The sequence below is a fragment of the Mobula hypostoma genome, chromosome 2, assembly GCF_963921235.1.
Source record: "Mobula hypostoma chromosome 2, sMobHyp1.1, whole genome shotgun sequence".
Lineage (NCBI taxonomy): Eukaryota > Metazoa > Chordata > Chondrichthyes > Myliobatiformes > Myliobatidae > Mobula > Mobula hypostoma.
Window position 1 is genome coordinate 210,297,860 of NC_086098.1, and position 18,907 is coordinate 210,316,766.

Consider the following 18,907-nt stretch of genomic DNA (forward strand, 5'->3'; position numbering starts at 1 on the left):
CAACAATAATAAGGTTGTTGTGATGGGAGATCTTAACCTTCCTGATGTTGACTGGCATCTCCCCAGAGCAAGGGGCTTAGATGGGGTGGAGTTTGTTAGGTGTGTTCAGGAAGGTTTCCTGACACAATATGTAGATAAGCCAACTAGAGGAGAGGCTGTACTTGATCTGGTATTGGGAAATGAACCTGGTCAGATGTCAGATCTCTCAGGAGAGCATTTTGGAGGTAGTGATCAAAACTCTATCTCCTCTACCATAGTGTTGGAGAGGGACGTTGTCAGTGTTGTTAAGAAGGTGTAAGGTGTGTTGGTATTCATCAGCCATGGGATTGAGTTCAAGCCATGAGGTAAATTACAGATATAGAAGACCTTGGTCAGACTGCACTTGGAGTTATGTGTTCAGTTCTGGTCACCTCACTACAGGAAGGATGTGGATACTATAGAGAGTGCAGAGGAGATTTACAAGGATGTTGCCTGGAATGGAGAGCGTGTCTTATGCGAATAGGTTGATTGAACTTGGCCTTTTCTCCTTGGAGGGACGGTGGATGAGAGGTGACCTGATGGACATGTATAAGATGATGAGAGGCATTGATCGTGTGGATAGCCAGAGGCTTTTTCCCAGGGCTGAAATGGCTAACATGAGGGGTTATAGTTTTACATTGCTTGGAAATAGGTACAAGGGGGATGTCAGAGGTAAGTTTTTCCACACAGAGAGTGGTGGGTGCGTGGAATGCACTGCTAGCGAAGGTGATAGAGGCGGATACAATAGGGTCTTTTAAGAGACTCTTAGATAGGTACATGGAGCTTAGAAAAATAGGGAAATTCTAAGCAGTTTCTAGAGGAGGTTACATGGTTGGCACAAACCTGGTGGGCTGAAGGGCTTGTAATGTGCTATAGATTTCTATGTTCTATGTTCCATAAGCACCTTGGAAATGCAGTAGAGCAAAGAGTTAACATTTGCACTTCCTCCCTGACTTGCCTCCCCCCAGACAAAAATTCCTCCTGACACCCATACCCCTTATTGTCCTAACACCACTCACCCCCAACTCCTCTCACTACACCCCTCCACCAATTCCCCTCACATTCTGACTCCATCTGGCAGAACTCAAATGTTCGCTGGAATAATTATTTTTGATAGTTCTTACTTTTAAATTAAATTGAATTGTTTTCAAGCAGAAGGCTTTGTGATAGAGGCAGACTATGGTACTGGACAGTCTGTGAATCAGAAATCAAGGTTGCCATTTCTCAAACAAATTTTCTATGGGAGGGGAGGAATCTGAGCAGGAAAGGACACTTAAGTTTGGTTTCTCCATTCCACTTGCTTAAGTTAAGCTTCCTTTTTCTTTTCATTTACCTGCTCACTACATGAAATACTATTCTTCATTTGGCAGTCGTATAACATATATCATTAGGACTGTTAAAACTCTATTTACTGAGACCGCCAGAGAATGCTGAATGCAGGAACTTTGTAGCAGGCCAGTGGTCTATGCTACCAATATAATGTGATTAGGTTTTCATCTTACCCATGCTAAGCCCTTCTGCATGGTGTTTCCTGAGAGACATCAGCAAGTAAATGATGTTGGCCAGTATATATCCTCTGGTGTTTGCAACAGCTCAGACAATTAGTGCGACCAATTGTTACAAAATGATTATACCATGAATGCCAAGAAACTAATTTTGAAACTTGAAATAATTGGAGGAAATACAAACAGGAAATACTTTATAGATGCTGGAAATGCAGAGTAACACACACAGAATACTGCAGGAATTCATCAGAAATAAAGAGTTGACAATATGGTTCAAGGCCCTTCATCAGGACCGGAAAGAAAGGAGGACAAAGCCAGAATAAAAAAGTTTGGGGGTGGGGCGGGAAGAGAAGGAGTACAAGTTAGAAGTAGATAGGTGAGGAGGAAGATGGGTGGGTGGGGGAGGGTGTGTGAAGTGAGAAGCTGGGAGATGATACGTGGAATAGGAAAAGGGTTGAAAAAGGAGGAATCTGATTGGACAGTGGACCATGAGCAAAATGGAAGGAGGAAGGGCACCAGAGGGAGGTGATAGGCAGCTGAGGAAAAGAAAAGAGGTGAGAGGAAGCCAGAAAAGGGATTGGAAGAAGAAAGAAGAGGAAGAGGGCAGAAATCACCAGAAATGAGAGAAATTGATGTCATGCTGTCAGGTTGGAGGCTACCCAGACAGAATATGATGCATTGCTCCTCCAAACTGAGTGAGGCTTCACCTTGGCAGTAGAGGAGGCTATCGACTGACGTGTCAGAATGGTAATAGAATGGTTGGCCACTGGGCGATCTCACTTGTTGCAGATGGAGTTAAAGTGGAAACACAAGTAATTTGTACAATTGTGGCGTATGATAGATATTCACTATCCAGGGCCAGGGCGCCGCCTTCTTTTGCAAAGCGCAGCTTTCTAACAAAGCAGCTAACACTTGTGGAGATCAAAGGGTTGTTTTGAGTAAGTTAAACTGCCAATCAATATTCTTTGTTCAGCTTCTTTTTGTAAACCGGAGCCAATCTTCAATTTTTAATGTAAATGGCAAGCAATAATCAGTCTGAAGTTAAAAGGACAGCTTTGCAAACAATCAGCACTATCATAGACCAATGGATGTTGGCCCACAGCGCCTGGGCTGCCCTTTCAAGAGATGCAGTGTAAAATAATAGGGTTATGTTAATTAGTTTGTTTCAAACCAGATAATGTTGGCAAAGTTATTTAGTTCAAGAAAGTTTGCTGACCAAATTGATACCATCACTTAGCACATTAAATAGCTGATCTGTTAATAGTTGGAAGTTTTATTTTTGTGCTCAGGGAGTCAGCATTAATCTGGGAATTGTTGTCTCCAGAAGCTTTTAGACCATTTGTGTAAAATGATGTCTGAAAAAATTATCACCTGTGTGAAGTCACCTAAGTGGCAAAAAATCAGTGTAAATGAAAGAGAGTAATTAGCCTTGTTAGGAATAGTCACAGAACAGCAAGAAGAATGACAGAAAGACAGGGTGAGCAGAATGCATTCCTCTGCCTTCGATTTCTGTAACGGACGATTCATTTGTCTGAAACCTGTTGATATGTCTTTTTAGCTCATGGAAATTGTATCCATGTTTGGGAAATCCTTTGGTTTTAGAAATAGTTTGTAATTTGGAAGTATTTTTATAAGATAGAAAAACTCTGAACTTTAATTATGTTTAAGCATTTTGTTTGGATTTAAACGTGTATCATTGAAAATAAATGAAATATGTTTAAACTAATTTATTAGCTGGAATATCTCCTCCTTGGTAGGAAGAGGAGACCCACCACTCAAACAGTGGGTATTGGCAGCTAATCTTGCCATGGAGGATAAATAGGGAAGAGAACTAGTTTTTGAAGAGTAGGTAGCTACGGTATAATTCCCCTTTAATGAAGCTACTCATAGTTCTCTCTCTCTCTGATATATATACACACACACATATACAGCGCCTCTAGTCCTTGCCAAACTATTAATCTGCCTAGTCCCAGCAACCTCCACCTGGACCATAGCCCTGCATATCCCTCCTACACATGCGCCTATCTAAATTTCTTTAAATATTGAAGTCAACTCGGCATCCACGACTATAGAGTCAAAGAAATTCATAGAAAGTGGTGGAAGATCCTTTTAAATTGGGTTCAATTTTCATCTATTAAATTTAAGAGAGATAGCTTTGGATGAAACACTACATTTCAAAATGGCAGCACCAGTGCCAATTCAGCATCACATGACTGTCCTCTGCACATTCCCAATTTGGCAATGGCATGAGTCACCTCACAAATATGTACCATACACAGGAATAAAACCTTGCTATCATTGTTTTATATCATTACCTCTATCTCAGAATTGAAGCTCCTCAATTCATGTTTAAGCATTAAAGATAATGCAGAAATCATAACTTGAGGAAACAAAGGGAAAAGAAACTTCAGATTTATTGGAATCTATTTATGCTCTTATCTTAATTAAATTAAAATATATTTTCATCATATCATAGTGATAACATCCATTTATTTTTGTAAAATAACTCTCTTTAAAAGGGTTGCTAAATTAACTTATTATCCATGGATCACAGCCTTTGAAATGATAAAGTGGCTCCATAAAGCTAGCTTTCAGCCTTTCATTAATCTTTTGTGTAATACAAGGTTTTGGTCTGTGTTAACTATCAACTGTCATTAGGTTGTTCTGTTTAACCTCAGTTATAGACAGGATTATTAAAACAATTATTGAAGCACCTGTTAACATCGTAAAATATAATATCAAAACAGAAATTGCTGGAAATACTCTGCATGCCAGGCAGCATCAGGGGAAAATTAAATGTTTCTAGAGAAATTAAAATAAAACTTTGGAATGAACACAGAGAGGTGTGGAGGAGTCACAGCAGCTCTGATAATAACTGTTACGTTATTGCATTATGTCTGTTTTATGTAGATTCTGAAGTTGCAAATTCTGTTCACTGGAGAGAGGCTACCTTGGGAGTGAACTTCAGTTTTGATAATCCCAGAATTAGGCCCAATTCATTCTGCAAGCAGACTGTAGACTGAAATGCAAGTCTACATGCAATCTAACTGACTACCCCTCCAGGGCTACTGTAGATGCTGATTAACTTGACTCTGACAACTTGCACTCGTTCCTCAATCACATTTTATTTACTAGTGCACAAGGAGAGCAGCATGGCACCCACACTGCTCTGAAATTCGAACAAAGAAATGCTACTTTCTGACTGGCTGCCTCACTGTCTGGAATGGGGGAGGACTACTGCACAGGATCGAAGTAAGCTTCAGAGAGTTGTAAAATTAGTCAGCTCCATCATGGGTACTAGCCTCCGTCGTGTCCAAGACATCTTCATGGAGCGGTGCCTCAAAAAGGCAGCGTCCATTATTAAGGACCCCCACCACCCAGGACATGCCCTCTTCTCATTGTTACCATTGTAATTCACAGTTTTTTTTCCTATATGTATCATGTATTACATTGTACTGCTGCTGTACATTAGCAAATTTTACGACATTTGCTGGTGATATTAAACATGATTCTGATTTATACAGAAATTGACTAGTTGAATACAAACAGGGATCCAAGAGAAACATTGTGCACTTCTGAATCCCATCATTTGCATATTTGAGTCTAATCATAATACATAATTTGTGTTCATTAGCAATTAAATCTACATGTTAAAGGCCAATAATACTTGAGAAGTAGTAAAATAATTGTCCAAGAGTCGTTCTAGAATCCTTTGTTTGCATCCTTATCTTGTCTTGGTATGCTCAGTGACTTCGGTTCCCAGGCTTGAATAGAAAGGCTGTACAAGAGTTAGGCTTTCAAGGACAATGTTCAGCCTGGGTGACTGTACTATGTCTGTATTGATATTTCAATGGTGCTTTAAAATGGTATTTTCAGTCGATCACATGAAGAAATTTGGAATTAAAGTGGGAGAATACAATTTTCTACAGTACTCTAACTTTTATACACCAGTGGCAAAATTTGCTTCAGGTTTCTTTATGTAGAAATGTAGTACAGCCTGCAGAACTGCCGCCTCACAATTCCAGTGACCCAGGTTAGCTCTGACAACTAGTGCTGTTTGTGAGGAGTTTGCAGAGATTCTCTGGGATTATTCCAGGTGCTCTGATTTTCTTCCATAACCTAAAGGCACTTGGGTTAGCAGTTCAATTGGCCACTAGAAAATTATCCCTTGTGGCTGGGTGACTGGTAGAATCTGAGGGGGTGTGAGGAAAGTAAAATTGGATTACTGTATGATTATTGCAAATGAGAGCTTGATGGTCAGTGCAGCCTTTGTGGATTGAGTGCCCTGTTTCCATGATGAGTGAGACTGACTCTCATGAAAGATTGCAAGGAAAATAAGGATGCGATAGTAGGTGATTTTAACTTTCCGCATATTAATTGGAACTCCCATACTGTAAAAACGCTGGGGGGATAGAGTTTGTCAAACGTGTTGAGGAAAGTCTCCTTAAGCAACATAAAGAGGTCCCAACTGGAAAGAGTGCATTAGACTCAGGTATCTGCTGTTTATTATGTTTGCCTTAGGCCAAAAGCTGGCAGTAAACAACAAGCAGTTGAGATGTTCAACAATTATTCATCAATAATTTTTCTGTTCTCAAGTGCAGCTCTGCCACAGACTGAGAACAAGAAGCTTCATTCAATACTTCAAGGACCCAATAAGAATAAAATCTACTTCTATTTTTTTCACTTATTTATTTTGTAGCTGCCCTGGCATAAATTGGAGACATTTCTGGCAAAGGATTGAATGTGTGAATGAATTAAGAAAATTCAAATTTGATCCAGCTCATCCTTACAACTTTCTCCAGCCTACACTGTTATTTTAACCAAAACTAATGCTCTCATCAATAGTCTTTGAATCTATTTATGACCTTCTAGCTTCAGTACTTTCACCTCGTCTAGCAGCATGAATGAGATATTGGGAATTCAGATCCTGTTTAAATCCATCTCATGGCAGAGCTCAGTCAACACCATTTTGTCTTATCTTTTCAAAATGAATAATTACCTTAATTCATACTGTAGAGAGGCAATTATAGTTAAGTTCAAATAAAACTGCAGTCGTGAGAAAAGAATTATAACTGGAATGGAGCTGGGATGCCATAAAAGTATCTGAAGTAGTTTGATGGGGGTAAAAATGTATAAATAACTGCAGCCAACAAAATGTAAATATTGGTTTAAAAATACTCTGAGGGCTGGACAGTATTCAGTTCCAAGATTATTTATATACATAACAGACAAGATTTAACGAAAGGTATTTTTTTCCAAAAGCATTACACCTCAATAATTTTTTGCTTCTATCTATAAATCCCACCATTGATCAATTTGCCTCTCCCAAAGTTACCATTAAAATTGATGACTTGAAGCAAAATTGGATCACAGTACCTTTATGGGGTGTCATCTAACCCGTTCTTGGAACCTCCCTGACGGCAAAAAAAATTGCTTTGAACTTACTGCCTAATTTCAAGCATAAACCAAAGGATAAACTCATGTTCCTCTACCAACTTATTTCCACTGAAACAGCAGGATTTTAAAAAAGTGATGGATAAAATAAAGGAACTTAAGATCAATTATACTCTATGATCTGATGGTTTTTAGCCCCAGGTATTCAAATAAATAGCTAGGGAACTGCAGCTCTGTTCAGACTCATTGTTCAGAACCCTTTGAATTCAGGAATCGTACCTTTGGGATAAAAATATCATTCCATTACTTCAGAAGGGAAAGGGAAACAATAAACCCAGTTTTTCATCAGTTGTGGAGAATATACTGAAACCAAGTATGCAATAAAGATTTACAAACACTTGAAAAAGTATGAGCCAATGAAAGAATTAACATAAATGTCTGACTACCCATGACAAGCCAAGCTGTGTTGTTTTCTGAACTTTGACTTTATAGCCTTCCAGAGAGTATTGGATATTATCTGTTGGCAAACCTTATGAGCAAAAATGAAAGTGCACGGAAATCAAAGTGCTTTCTGACATGGGTTTGTAATATATTGGGAGAAGTAGTTGATAAAATTTAAAATATTCCATGCTCTATATGAATATTTCCATTAAAGCTTCCTCCATTCCACTTTATCAGAATCTATAATCTATGATGAGTATGAAGTAATAATGAATTCTATGCATAAATTCATAGATGTCACTGTAAGGAGGTACAGTAAATTGTATAAGTGACTGTGGAGTTTCCAAAGTGACATAACTATACTAACTGATAGATATAACTACAGAACTTAGGACTTTTTGTGGGAAATTATGAATCTATCTGCTTTAATTCTAAGAAAGGTATATGAAAGTAGGTTCTTAGTGATTAAGCAAATTGGTAGTCTACACACAAAAATCAAAAACAGCAAGCTTACAGCTAAATTTAGTCTAATAAACTGCTGGTTTTTAATAAATGGGGATGAAAATACAAAAATGAAGAAAATGCATATACTTCTATTTACCACTTTGCCTCAAATCCATTTGCAATGCATTTTTCAGTTTTGTGCTTTGTGCCTTCAATCAGATAAATACAAAATTACCAGAATGATTCATAGGGTTAAATTGAGGAAAGGCAACAGAATACATTTTGTTTTCCTTTGAATTTTGAAGGTTTGGGGAAATTAGTCTTTAAAATGCCAAACAGATTCTATGGCTTAAGTAATAAGGAATTTCTTCTTTTGTTGAGGAAACCCAAAACAAGGGTGAACAATTTTAAAATTAAACTTTGGGCATTAGATGTGAAAATCAGGAAGAAGATTTTCATTACAGAAGGGGTGATTAAAATTTTAATCTCTTTTTCCTAAATAGGCATGGAAGGTATCAAGGGAGATGAAACAAAGGCTAGTTAAAGGATCATAGGCACAGGACATCCATGATCTAAAAGCATGATGAAACAGGCTCTTTGGTGTTAATGTATTCTCATGATCCTCCATTGAAGATTCTCCCCCATTTTATGGGGAAAAGCTGTGTACACTAGCCTAGATTTTGTTGTGTTTAGATCAAAGCGAGCATTTTTAATACTAACAAAGTAGCACTGATGATTCAGGTCTTCTTTCCCTTGCATACAAACATACACATTAGGAGCAGCTGTGAGCCCCTCATGCAAGATTCAATAAAAACAATGTTGAGGCTTTATAAAGACTGGTGGGGCCTCACTTGGAGTATTGTGAGCAGTTTTGGGCCACTTATCTAAGAAAGGATGTGCTGACATTGGACAGAATTCAAAGGGGGTTCACAAAAATGATTGAAAGGCTTATCATATGAAGAGCATTGGATGGCTCTGGGCCTCTACTCATTGGAATTCAGAAGTATGAGGGTGACCTAAATGAAACCTGTTGAATGTTAGAAGGCCTTGATAGAGTGGGTGTGGAGAGAATGCTTCTGATGGTGGGGGAGTTTAAGACCAGAGGGGACAGCCTCAGAATAAAGGGGCATCCTTTTAGAATGGCTATGAGGAGAAATTTATTTAGCCAAAGAGCAGTGAATCTGTGGAATTTGTTGCCACAGGTGGCTAAGGAGGCCAGGTCATTTGGTATATTTAAGGCAGAGGTTGACAGATTTTTGACAAGCCAGGGAATGAAGGGATACAGGGAGAAGGACGGAGATTGAGGCTGAGAGGAAAACTGGATCAGCCATGATGAAATGGCGGAGCAGACTCAATGGGCCAAATGGGCCCAAGTTCTGCTCCTATATCTGATGGACTTATCTTATCTGACTGTAACCTCAGCTTCATATTCTCAATACTCCTAATAACCCATGGCTCATTGGTTACCAAAGATCTATCAAATATCTACCCTAAAAATATTCAAAGATTCTGCTTCCATTTTCCTCATCTGTCGTAAATGGGTAACCGATTATCTTTAAACAGTGACTTCTAGAGCAATGCAACACAGATACAGTCTCTTCAGCTCAACCCATTCATGGCAACCACATGCCCACCCAGCTAGTCCTAATTTTCTGTATTCGGCCTATATCTTCAAAGCACTGTCCCTCCACACACCTACTTTCATCTGCAGTTCATTCCAAATCCTCACTACTCTGTGTGTGAAAAGTTGCCTTTTAAATCCTTCCCCTCTCAACCTAAAACTACGCCCCATTAGTTATGGACTCCCTTACCCTGGGGCGGGGGGGGGGAACTGTTATTGTCCACCATATCTATACCTTCAATGGTTTAAACCATTCCTATAAAATTATCCCTCATTTCCTGATATTCCAAGGCATAATGAACTAAATTGGCCAACCCCTCCCTATATCTCAGGCTCTTTAGTCCTGGCACCAGCCGTATAAATCTTTTTAGCACTCTTTCCATCAGTTCTATATTCTTCTATAAGAGGAAACACTTTTTTTCTTATCCACCCTGCCAAGAACTCTCAAGACCTGATAGGTTTCTTGAAATATTACCGTTGCTTCCTTCTCCATAGATGCTGTCTGATCTAAGTGCTACTTGCAATTTTTGTTTTTACCACAATACCTGTACTCAACCAGGACCAAGAGCAGGGAACACCCAAATCTGTAGCTTCCCCTCCCATAGGCACACCATCCTGATTTTGAGATAATCACACTAGCAATTGCCGGGTCTAAATTCTGAAATTATCCGGCCAACAGCATTGTGGGAGAACTTTTCCTAGAAGGACTGTAGAGGTTGAAGACTGTGGCCCACCATCCTATTGTCAAGGGCACTTAAAGAGAGGCAATAATGTAAGCCCTGCCAGTAATTCCCAGATCTCACTTAAAGTGTCTTTGAAATGGGTGAAGGCTATAAATGGAAAAAAAATAATGTTGATCCAAACTACATAGCCTCAATTAAATATAATTTCTCAGAATCAGTTGACTCTAGATTGTCTCTCAGGATGGGGTAACATTCTTTCTACAGGGTGCAGTTGCTGGTCTGAATCTCAATTTCTCTTTTTGAAGATGCAAGAGAAGACTAGCAGGCATTCTAGTTCCATACATTCAAATACAATCACTCATCTAGATATTGGCACTGATATTTAAATTAGTAAGTGTAATTTCAGAGTCAGCCTTGAGCAAGTATAGGAATAAAACTAACCTGGAATCTCAAATGACTTAAATTGGAATTACAGTACAGCTAACTCAAATTAGGTTCTGATGTTTATGTTTTTAAGACATCATTCATGTGCGCACGCACAAAATATTTGGTGATGGAATGTGTGGTGATCACAAATGCTCTGTCCCAGATCATCATATGATATTGTTTATGCCTTATCCCTGATGTGTAATTTTGTAGGTTTCCATTTCTGTGTGAGTGCTCGTCTGAGTTTTCCAAAGGATCAGTGTTACCACTGTTTTCAATCGTCTGATTGTCAATTCAGTGAGTGCTAATACACATAGTTGCAACTGTTTTTTTGGAAGGTTCACGTTCACCACCCCATCCCCCAGTGTTTTGTGATGATTGTCTATACTATTATCTTTTTATTTAACGATACAGCATTGCATAGGCCCTTCCAGCCCGTTGAGCCACGCCGCCCAACAATCTCACTACCCTGATTAACCCTGACCTATTGACGGGACAATTTACAATAACCAATTGAACAGCCCGGTATGTGTTTGGACTGTAGGAGGAAACCAGAGGACCCAGGGAAAAACCACACATTCCCCGGGGAGGACGTACAGAGGCTCCTTACAGAACGGTACCAGAATAGAACTCCAAAATGCAGAACATTCCGAGCTGTAGTAGTATCACGCTAATTGCTAGGCTCACATGGGACTAGTTTTGGAAGTAAGCAATCTCAGAATCAGAAACAGGTTTAGTATCACCGGCATATAGAACATAGAACAGTACAGCACAGTACGGGCCCTTTGGCCCACAATGTTGTGCCGACCCTCAAACCCTGTCTCCCATATAACCCCCGACCTTAAATTCCTCCATATACCTGTCTAGTAGCCTCTTAAATTTCACTAGTGTATCTGCCTCCACCACTGACTCAGGCAGTGCATTCCACGCACCAACCACTCTCTGAGTGAAGAACCTTCCTCTAATATCCCCCTTGAACTTCCCACCCATTACCTTAAAGCCATGTCCTCTTGTACTGAGCAGTGGTGCCCTGGGGAAGAGGCACTGGCTGTCCACTCTGTCTATTCCTCTTAATATCTTTTACACCTCTATCATGTCTCCTCTCATCCTCCTTCTCTCCAAAGAGTAAAGCCTTAGCTTCCTTCATCTCTGATCATAATGCATACTCTCTAAACCAGGCAGCATCCTGGTAAATCTCCTCTGTACCCTTTCCAATGCTTCCACATCCTTCCTATAGTGAGGTGACCAGAAATGGACACAGTACTCCAAGTGTGGCCTAACCAGAGTTTTATAGAGCTGCATCATTACCCCGCGACTCTTAAACTCTATCCCTTGACTTATGAAAGCTATCACTCTATAAGCTTTCTTAACTACCCTATCTACCTGTGAGGCAACTTTCAGGGATCTGTGGACATGTACCCCCAGATCCCTCTACTCCTCCACACTACCAAGTATCCTGCCATTTACTTTGTATTCTGCCTTGGAGTTTGTCCTTCCAAAGTATACCACCTCACACTTCTCCAGGTTGAACTCCATCTGCCACTTCTCAGCCCACTTCTGCATCCTATCAATGTTTCTCTGCAATCTGTGACAACCCTCTACACATTCCACAATACCACCAACTTTTGTGTTGTCTGCAAACTTGCCAACCCACCCTTCTACCCCCACATCCAGGTCATTAATAAAAATCACGAAAAGTAGAGGTCCCAGAACCAATCCTTGTGGGACACCACTAGCCACAACCCTTCAATCCAAATGTACTCCTCCACCACGACACTCTGCTTTCTGCAGGCAAGCCAATTCTGAATCCACCTGCCCAAACTTCCCTGGATCTCATGTCTTCTGACTTTCTGAATAAGTCTACCATGTGGAACCTTGTCAAATGCATTACTAAAATCCATGTAGATCACATCTACTGCATTACCCTCATCTATATGCCTGGTCACCTCCTCAAAGAACTCTCTCAGGCTTGTTAGACACAATCTGCCCTTCACAAAGCCATGTTGACTGTCCCTGATCAGACCATGATTCTCTAAATGTCTATAGATCCTATCTCATCCCACCACAGACGTAAGGCTCACTGGTCTATAATTACCCGGACTACCCCTACTACCTTTTTTGAACAAGGGGACAACATTCGCCTCCCTCCAATCCTCTGGTACCATTCCTGTGGACAACGAGGACATGAAGATCCTGACCAGAGGCTCAGCAATCTCTTCTCTTGCCTCATGGAGCAGCCTGGGGAATCTTCCATCAGGCCCCGGGGACTTATCCATCCTAATGTATTTTAACAACTCCAACATCTCCTCTCCTTTAATATCAACATGCTCCAGAACATCAACCTCACTCATATTGTCCTCACTGTCATTAAGTTCCCTCTCATTGGTGAATACTGAAGAGAAGTATTCATTGAGGACCTCACTCACTTCCACCGCCTCCAGGCACATCTTCCCACCTTTGTCTCTAATTGGTCCTATCTTCACTCCTGTCATCCTTCTGTTCTTCACATAATTGAAGAATGCCTTGGGGTTTTCCTTTACCCTACTCATCAAGGCCTTCTCATGCCCCCTTCTTGCTCTGCTCAGCCCCTTCTTAAGCTCCTTTCTTGCTACCCTATATTCCTCAATAGACCCATCTGATCCTTGCTTCCTAAACCTCATGTATGCTGCCTTCTTCCACCTGACTAGATTTTCCACCTCACTTGTCACCCATGGTTCCTTCACCCTACCATTCTTTATCTTCCTCACCGGGACAAATTTATCCCTAACATCCTGCAAGAGATCCCTGAACATCGACCACATGTCCATAGTACATTTCCCTGCAAAAACATCATCCCAATTCACACCCGCAAGTTCTAGCCTTATAGCCTCATAATTTGCCCTTCCCGAATTAAAAATTTTCCTGTCCTCTCTGATTCTATCCTTTTCGATGATAATGTTAAAGGCCAGGGAGTGGTGGTCACTGTCCCCCAGATGCTCACCCACAAAGAGATCTGTGACCTGACCCGGTTCGTTACCTAATACTGGTATGGCATTCTCCCTAGTCGGCCTGTCAACATACTGTGACAGGAATCCATCCTGGACACACTTAACAAACTCTGCCCCGTCTAAACCATTGGAACGAATCAGGTGCCAATCAATATTAGGGAAGTTAAAGTCACCCATGATAACAACCCTGTTATTTTTGCAGCTTTCCAAAATCTGCCTCCCAATCTGCTCCTTGGTATCTCTGCTGCTACCAGGGGGCCTATAGAATACTCCTAATAGAGTAACTGCTCCCTTCCTGTTCCTGACTTCCACCCATACTGACTCAAAAGAGGATCCTGCTACATTACCCAAGCTTTCTGTAGCTGTCGTGTATGTTGTGAAGTTTGTTGTCTTTGCAACAACTGTACAGTGCAATACATAATAGAAAAACATGTATTACTGTAAGTATATATATTAAATAATTATATGACCTGGGTGATGGGGGTCCTTAATGATTGATGTTTTGTGTTACCGCTCCTTGAAGATGTCCCGGATACTATAGAGACTACTGCCCATGATGGGGATGACTAAGTTTACAACTCTGCCGCTTATTTCTGTTGTTTTAAACAGGACTTAAAGGTACATTTGTAAGATTTTTAAAAAAATCTCAATTATAGTTAATATGATCAAACAATTCTACTAACAATGAAGGAACACATTTGTGCGCTCTTTATTTTCTGTTTTTTTAAAATAGAGAAATCACTTCTCAGTAAGATAGCAGTGTCTTTACTTTTGCAGGAGATTAAGAGGTTTGGCTGGTCACTGAAAGCTCCAACAAACTTTGACAGAGGTGCTTTTGAAAGTGCCCTTACTAGTTGCACCATTACTAGTACATTATGATAATTCCAGTGTACTGAAATGTACTGTGGGCAGCTGCAGAGATTAGTATACTCTGTCCAATGTATCATGCGGACATCTCTCCCCACCATTGGTAGTATCTACAGATGATGCTGCCTCTGGAAGGAAGAACCCATCATCGAAGATCCCCACCATCCCACTCATGGCCAACTTTTTGTAGCTGCCATTGGAGAAGAGAATCCCACGCCACCAGGTTCAAGAACATCTATTTCCCTTCAACCATTTGGTTCGTGTACCGACTGCCAAAACCCTAGTCAACACTTCTGCATTATGACCACTCTGATCACTTTGCACTAAATTGGACTTTGTTGTACCCTTTTTCTTGTAAAAATCTGTGTATGTTTTATGTTTTTTTTTTGTGAATGCTTATATGATGCTATGTACCTATGATAGTACCGCTGGTCAGTTTTTCATTGTACCTGTGCATGCATGCACTTGCGCATATGACAATAAAATTGATTCAATAGCTAGGGTTATTTTCTTTTGAGCAGACAACATTTTTTTCTTGGTGGTCAGAAGTATGAAACATAATGGGAATATAAATAACATAATAAAATGTTTTTAGTAGCAGAAGCATTAGAACCAGTTGATCTAGATATGAGATGATTGGCAAAAAGAATTAACGGTAATGTGAAGTTAACATTTCCCTGCCCAGTTTCTTTTGTGATCTGCAATGCAGTGCCTGAAAGCATAATGGAAGCAGATGTAATACAATGTTCAGGGGAATTGGATAATACTTGAAAGGAAAGTTATAAGGCCATAGGGAAAAAAGTAGAGGAGCTGAGTTAATTGACTAACAATCAAATAGCCAGCACAAACAATTGGTCAAATGACTTTCTTCTAATTTGCATCAGTCCACAACTTTATGAAACTTGCTATTATATAATTAGTGAACTTTAAGAAAATAAGCTATGACTGTATATAAATATGCAACAACTATATTGCCACAAGCTTGCCTGAGCTAAGTTTCTATACATTATTTTTAAATAATTGGTTAGAAAAATACCACTGAACACTGGAGATAAATTATGTCTTGCATTTTGAAGGTAACAGTTGTTTATAAATGTGGGTTAACTGTACACTATTAAGCCAAATTTAATTTACTATGACGTATAAAAGCAAACTTACTTTATCCTCTTCTGCTCTGAGGTCAGGCATGGTACTGATGGATAGATTAACTACAGTAATCGTCACAAATATAACAGAGAGACAGGCAAAGATTTTTCCTGGAAGCCCTGACTGGGGGTTTTCCACCATGTCCCTGAGCTTTGTCATGAATTGATTACATTTCGATGACTCTACCAAATCAACCAACTTTTCACCTTCTACCAGATCTTCCTCAATAGCATTCATTTCTGCAAATTCCTCAATTTTTTGCAGGTATCGGCGACGGCAGCACCACTCCAGGTTGTCGTCTTCGATGCCCCAATATAGCAACTCTTCTTGGAAAGAAAGGGCGCACATTTCCCTCAAAAGTCTCAACTTCCCAGCCCTTAGGAAAGTCAGTATGGTTTTAAAGGCACCTGGATTTCGATCAAAGAAATATTCATTGGATGTCACATCATAATCATCACAAATTTTCATTATTTCATCAAAGGTATGACAAAATCGAAGTTGTCCTAGGCGTGTTAAAGGAAAGTCATCCAGTGTGGTCCATGGTAATAAGTACTTTATTCCTCCAACATTTATTACAACATGATGTTTGCGATCCCCTGGGAGTGCACTGCCATACAAGTCTTCTTGAGGAGAAATGAGGTGAGCTCTATTATAAAAAACACCTTTCAAAGTTTGTGTTTCATTGTAGACTGTTTGATTAAAAGAGGTGTCGGAACCACAGCTAAGGGCGCTGTAATCATAGTCCGAACTGTCACCTGCCAGCAAAGTCATCCTGGATGATCTCCTCACATCACTATCACCAGGCGCAAACTAAAAGAAAGAGAAGAGGGTGAAAGTACCATGAACATTCATCTATGTGAGGACATTATAAACTGTGGAAAGTTAACTCTAGGTGGCCCTTTAATCTTAAAAAATATCACAAACAGGTCTTATCAGATTATTTGTGTTATCATTATCACCCGTGGAGAAGATGAATTCTACTCCACTGAAGATTATCCTGGGATTCCACAACCTACACAGGTTATTTCCCATATATGGAACAATATTTTAACTTTAACCACTTTAAAAGTTAATAAATGATCATGTCCACAACATCATGACACAAATTTAATCCATTGTACCCGTACATCCCTTGGATTTATCTTCTACAGCATGAAATGATTAACTCTTACAATTATTTTATTGCATTATTGTATTGATTTATGGGGCTAATTAGTAAATATGGGCACAATGATTACGGTCAATTAATGAACAATAGATTAATGAAGGACTCAGTGCTTGGCCATTTATTTTTTCATGTTGAATAAAAGACTTGGACAAAGGCAGCCTTTACTACATTAAGGGGTTATTATATTTTCAATTTTGTTCACTACCAATAATCTACTTGCTGCCAGGTGAAAGGTGCAGAGTTCCATCCTCCAACTATATCTGGACTGCATTGTAAACACTTCTTTAAACAAAATACCAGACAACAACAAATCAGTTTGAAATCTTTGAAACAACCAGAGAACTGAATTTGTTTTATGTAAGACTTCTTCGAGGTGAGTATTTTTTTTATTTTACAGAGCAGCTGCTTCTTGCTGAAGGTTTTGGTGAAACCAGTCCATGCTCAGAACAGGGTTCTACTCTCTATCAGTAGGTAATATAGCAGAAATTGACTTGCAGTACCATGAATAGATACAACATTCCGCTGGGCCTGACCACTCCACAAAAAAAAATACTGAATCACAAATCATAAAGGAGTTGCAAACTGCCCAATTTAGAATGCTCGGAATTTACCGCTAAACATACATTTTCAGTCTAATGCAAATGACAGCTAGTGGATTAAACTACACGTTAAACAAACATTTTCACATGCGTTATATCGAGAAGACAATACTGGGCATCTTTAAACTTTTCAAAGACAACATAATCTTGTCAAATTGACCTTTGAACTCAGCGTGGTCTCATGATGGCATCAATAAATGTAACGCATATACAATCCAGGCAAAACATCTTTTGCTGCATCTAAATTAAATTTTAAAGAACATTTTCATCCAATGCTTATCTTTATAATTCGAGACAAAGCACGAATATATACACACATACCTATCTTCACCTGTTGCAGACGTTTGTCTTTTTACGAAGGATTGGCTCGTGATTAAACACTATTCATTACCATTTGCCACTATAAGCTGCCACGCAACAACATTCAAAATTAGCATCGCCACCATATCAGGAATACGCTGTGGTTGTGCAGATTCTGTAAATAGCTTTAACATCTTCGAGAAAAAGGGTGAAACGAACTGGACAGTCCGTATCTCAACTAAACAAAAACAGCCAACAAGACTGTGGTTCTGACAAGTTCCTGGTGTGGAGCGTTTGTACTTACTGGAAACTGAACGAAATGATTACGGTTTAATCGAGTTACATCGCTAGGGAGTCGCACGCTGGACACTAAACACGCATTTCACTGGAAGTAGAAAGCTAAAAGCAAAACGAATGCACGGACCAAAAATTCAGATATCTCACTTGGTCAGCACCCAGAACTAAGACCAATTTAAAGTTTCAAAAATGTGTTGTGCTCCCTTTTTGACCCTGTAATATCGATCTCTTTGATTTATCCCCACCGTGGCTGCCACTGTAACACTAAATCACAGGAAACAACAAGGTCTGATCTCAGTTCATCCTTAAACACTTATAGCCATATCATGGATAAAAATGTAACGAATTAATAGGTGAGCACTTACACTTATGCTAATCTAATACCACGCGGAGAAAGTTCTTCGGATCTCCAGCAGAGATTAAAGTTACTTTTAACTGCGGGGTTGTTACTCGACAACTCGTTGCAACTACACCTTGCACCAGCGTCTACCCATATAAAGTATAACGAGTGGGAATGGTATGCAAAGTACAAGAGCATCAGAGCCAACAGGCTGCAATCTCATCGCCTCCAACAGACTGTTCTGACGCCACTCGGAGGACGTGCTCGGTGATTGAGAAGGTTTGAGTGAAATCCATGGCAACCAGCGCTTTCAGAATGAAGGATTTCCCCCCACCCCTCCTTTAACTGGAAATGATGAAGCTGAGGGGAAACAAATCACAGTGAACATGCACAGTCTAATAAAAGGGACAGCTCTCCCACATCTTCTGATTGATCTAAATGTAAGTTATCTTGTAAATAAGCTCGCAACTGCACTCAAAAATATAAAACCCGAACGTTTTGTTTGACTGTATTGTTTAGGATTTCTAACAATATCGACTCCGAGTTATACTGCAACCCGTCCGTGGAGCAGTTCATTTTAACCTTGACGTCCTCAAGGTGTTAGCTGTGAAAGAAATACACTTCATCCACGGAAGAGCCCGTTCTTTTAAAAATGGCAAAGCCAAGCCAGA

General features: G+C 39.8%; 1 protein-coding gene across 1 annotated transcript in view; it reads right to left on the bottom strand.

Moving 5' to 3' along the window:
* The window catches only part of kcng1 (potassium voltage-gated channel, subfamily G, member 1), a 26,251-nt gene extending 7,870 nt beyond the window's left edge, over positions 1–18,381 (bottom strand). The window contains exons 1-2 of the mRNA XM_063041475.1: positions 18,262–18,381; positions 15,545–16,342 (exon numbers count right to left, since the gene is read on the bottom strand). Coding sequence (XP_062897545.1) covers positions 15,545–16,303 — 759 coding nt within the window. The 5' untranslated portion in view covers positions 16,304–16,342; positions 18,262–18,381. The remainder of the gene's footprint in view (positions 1–15,544; positions 16,343–18,261) is intronic.
* Positions 18,382–18,907: the final 526 nt, after the last annotated feature.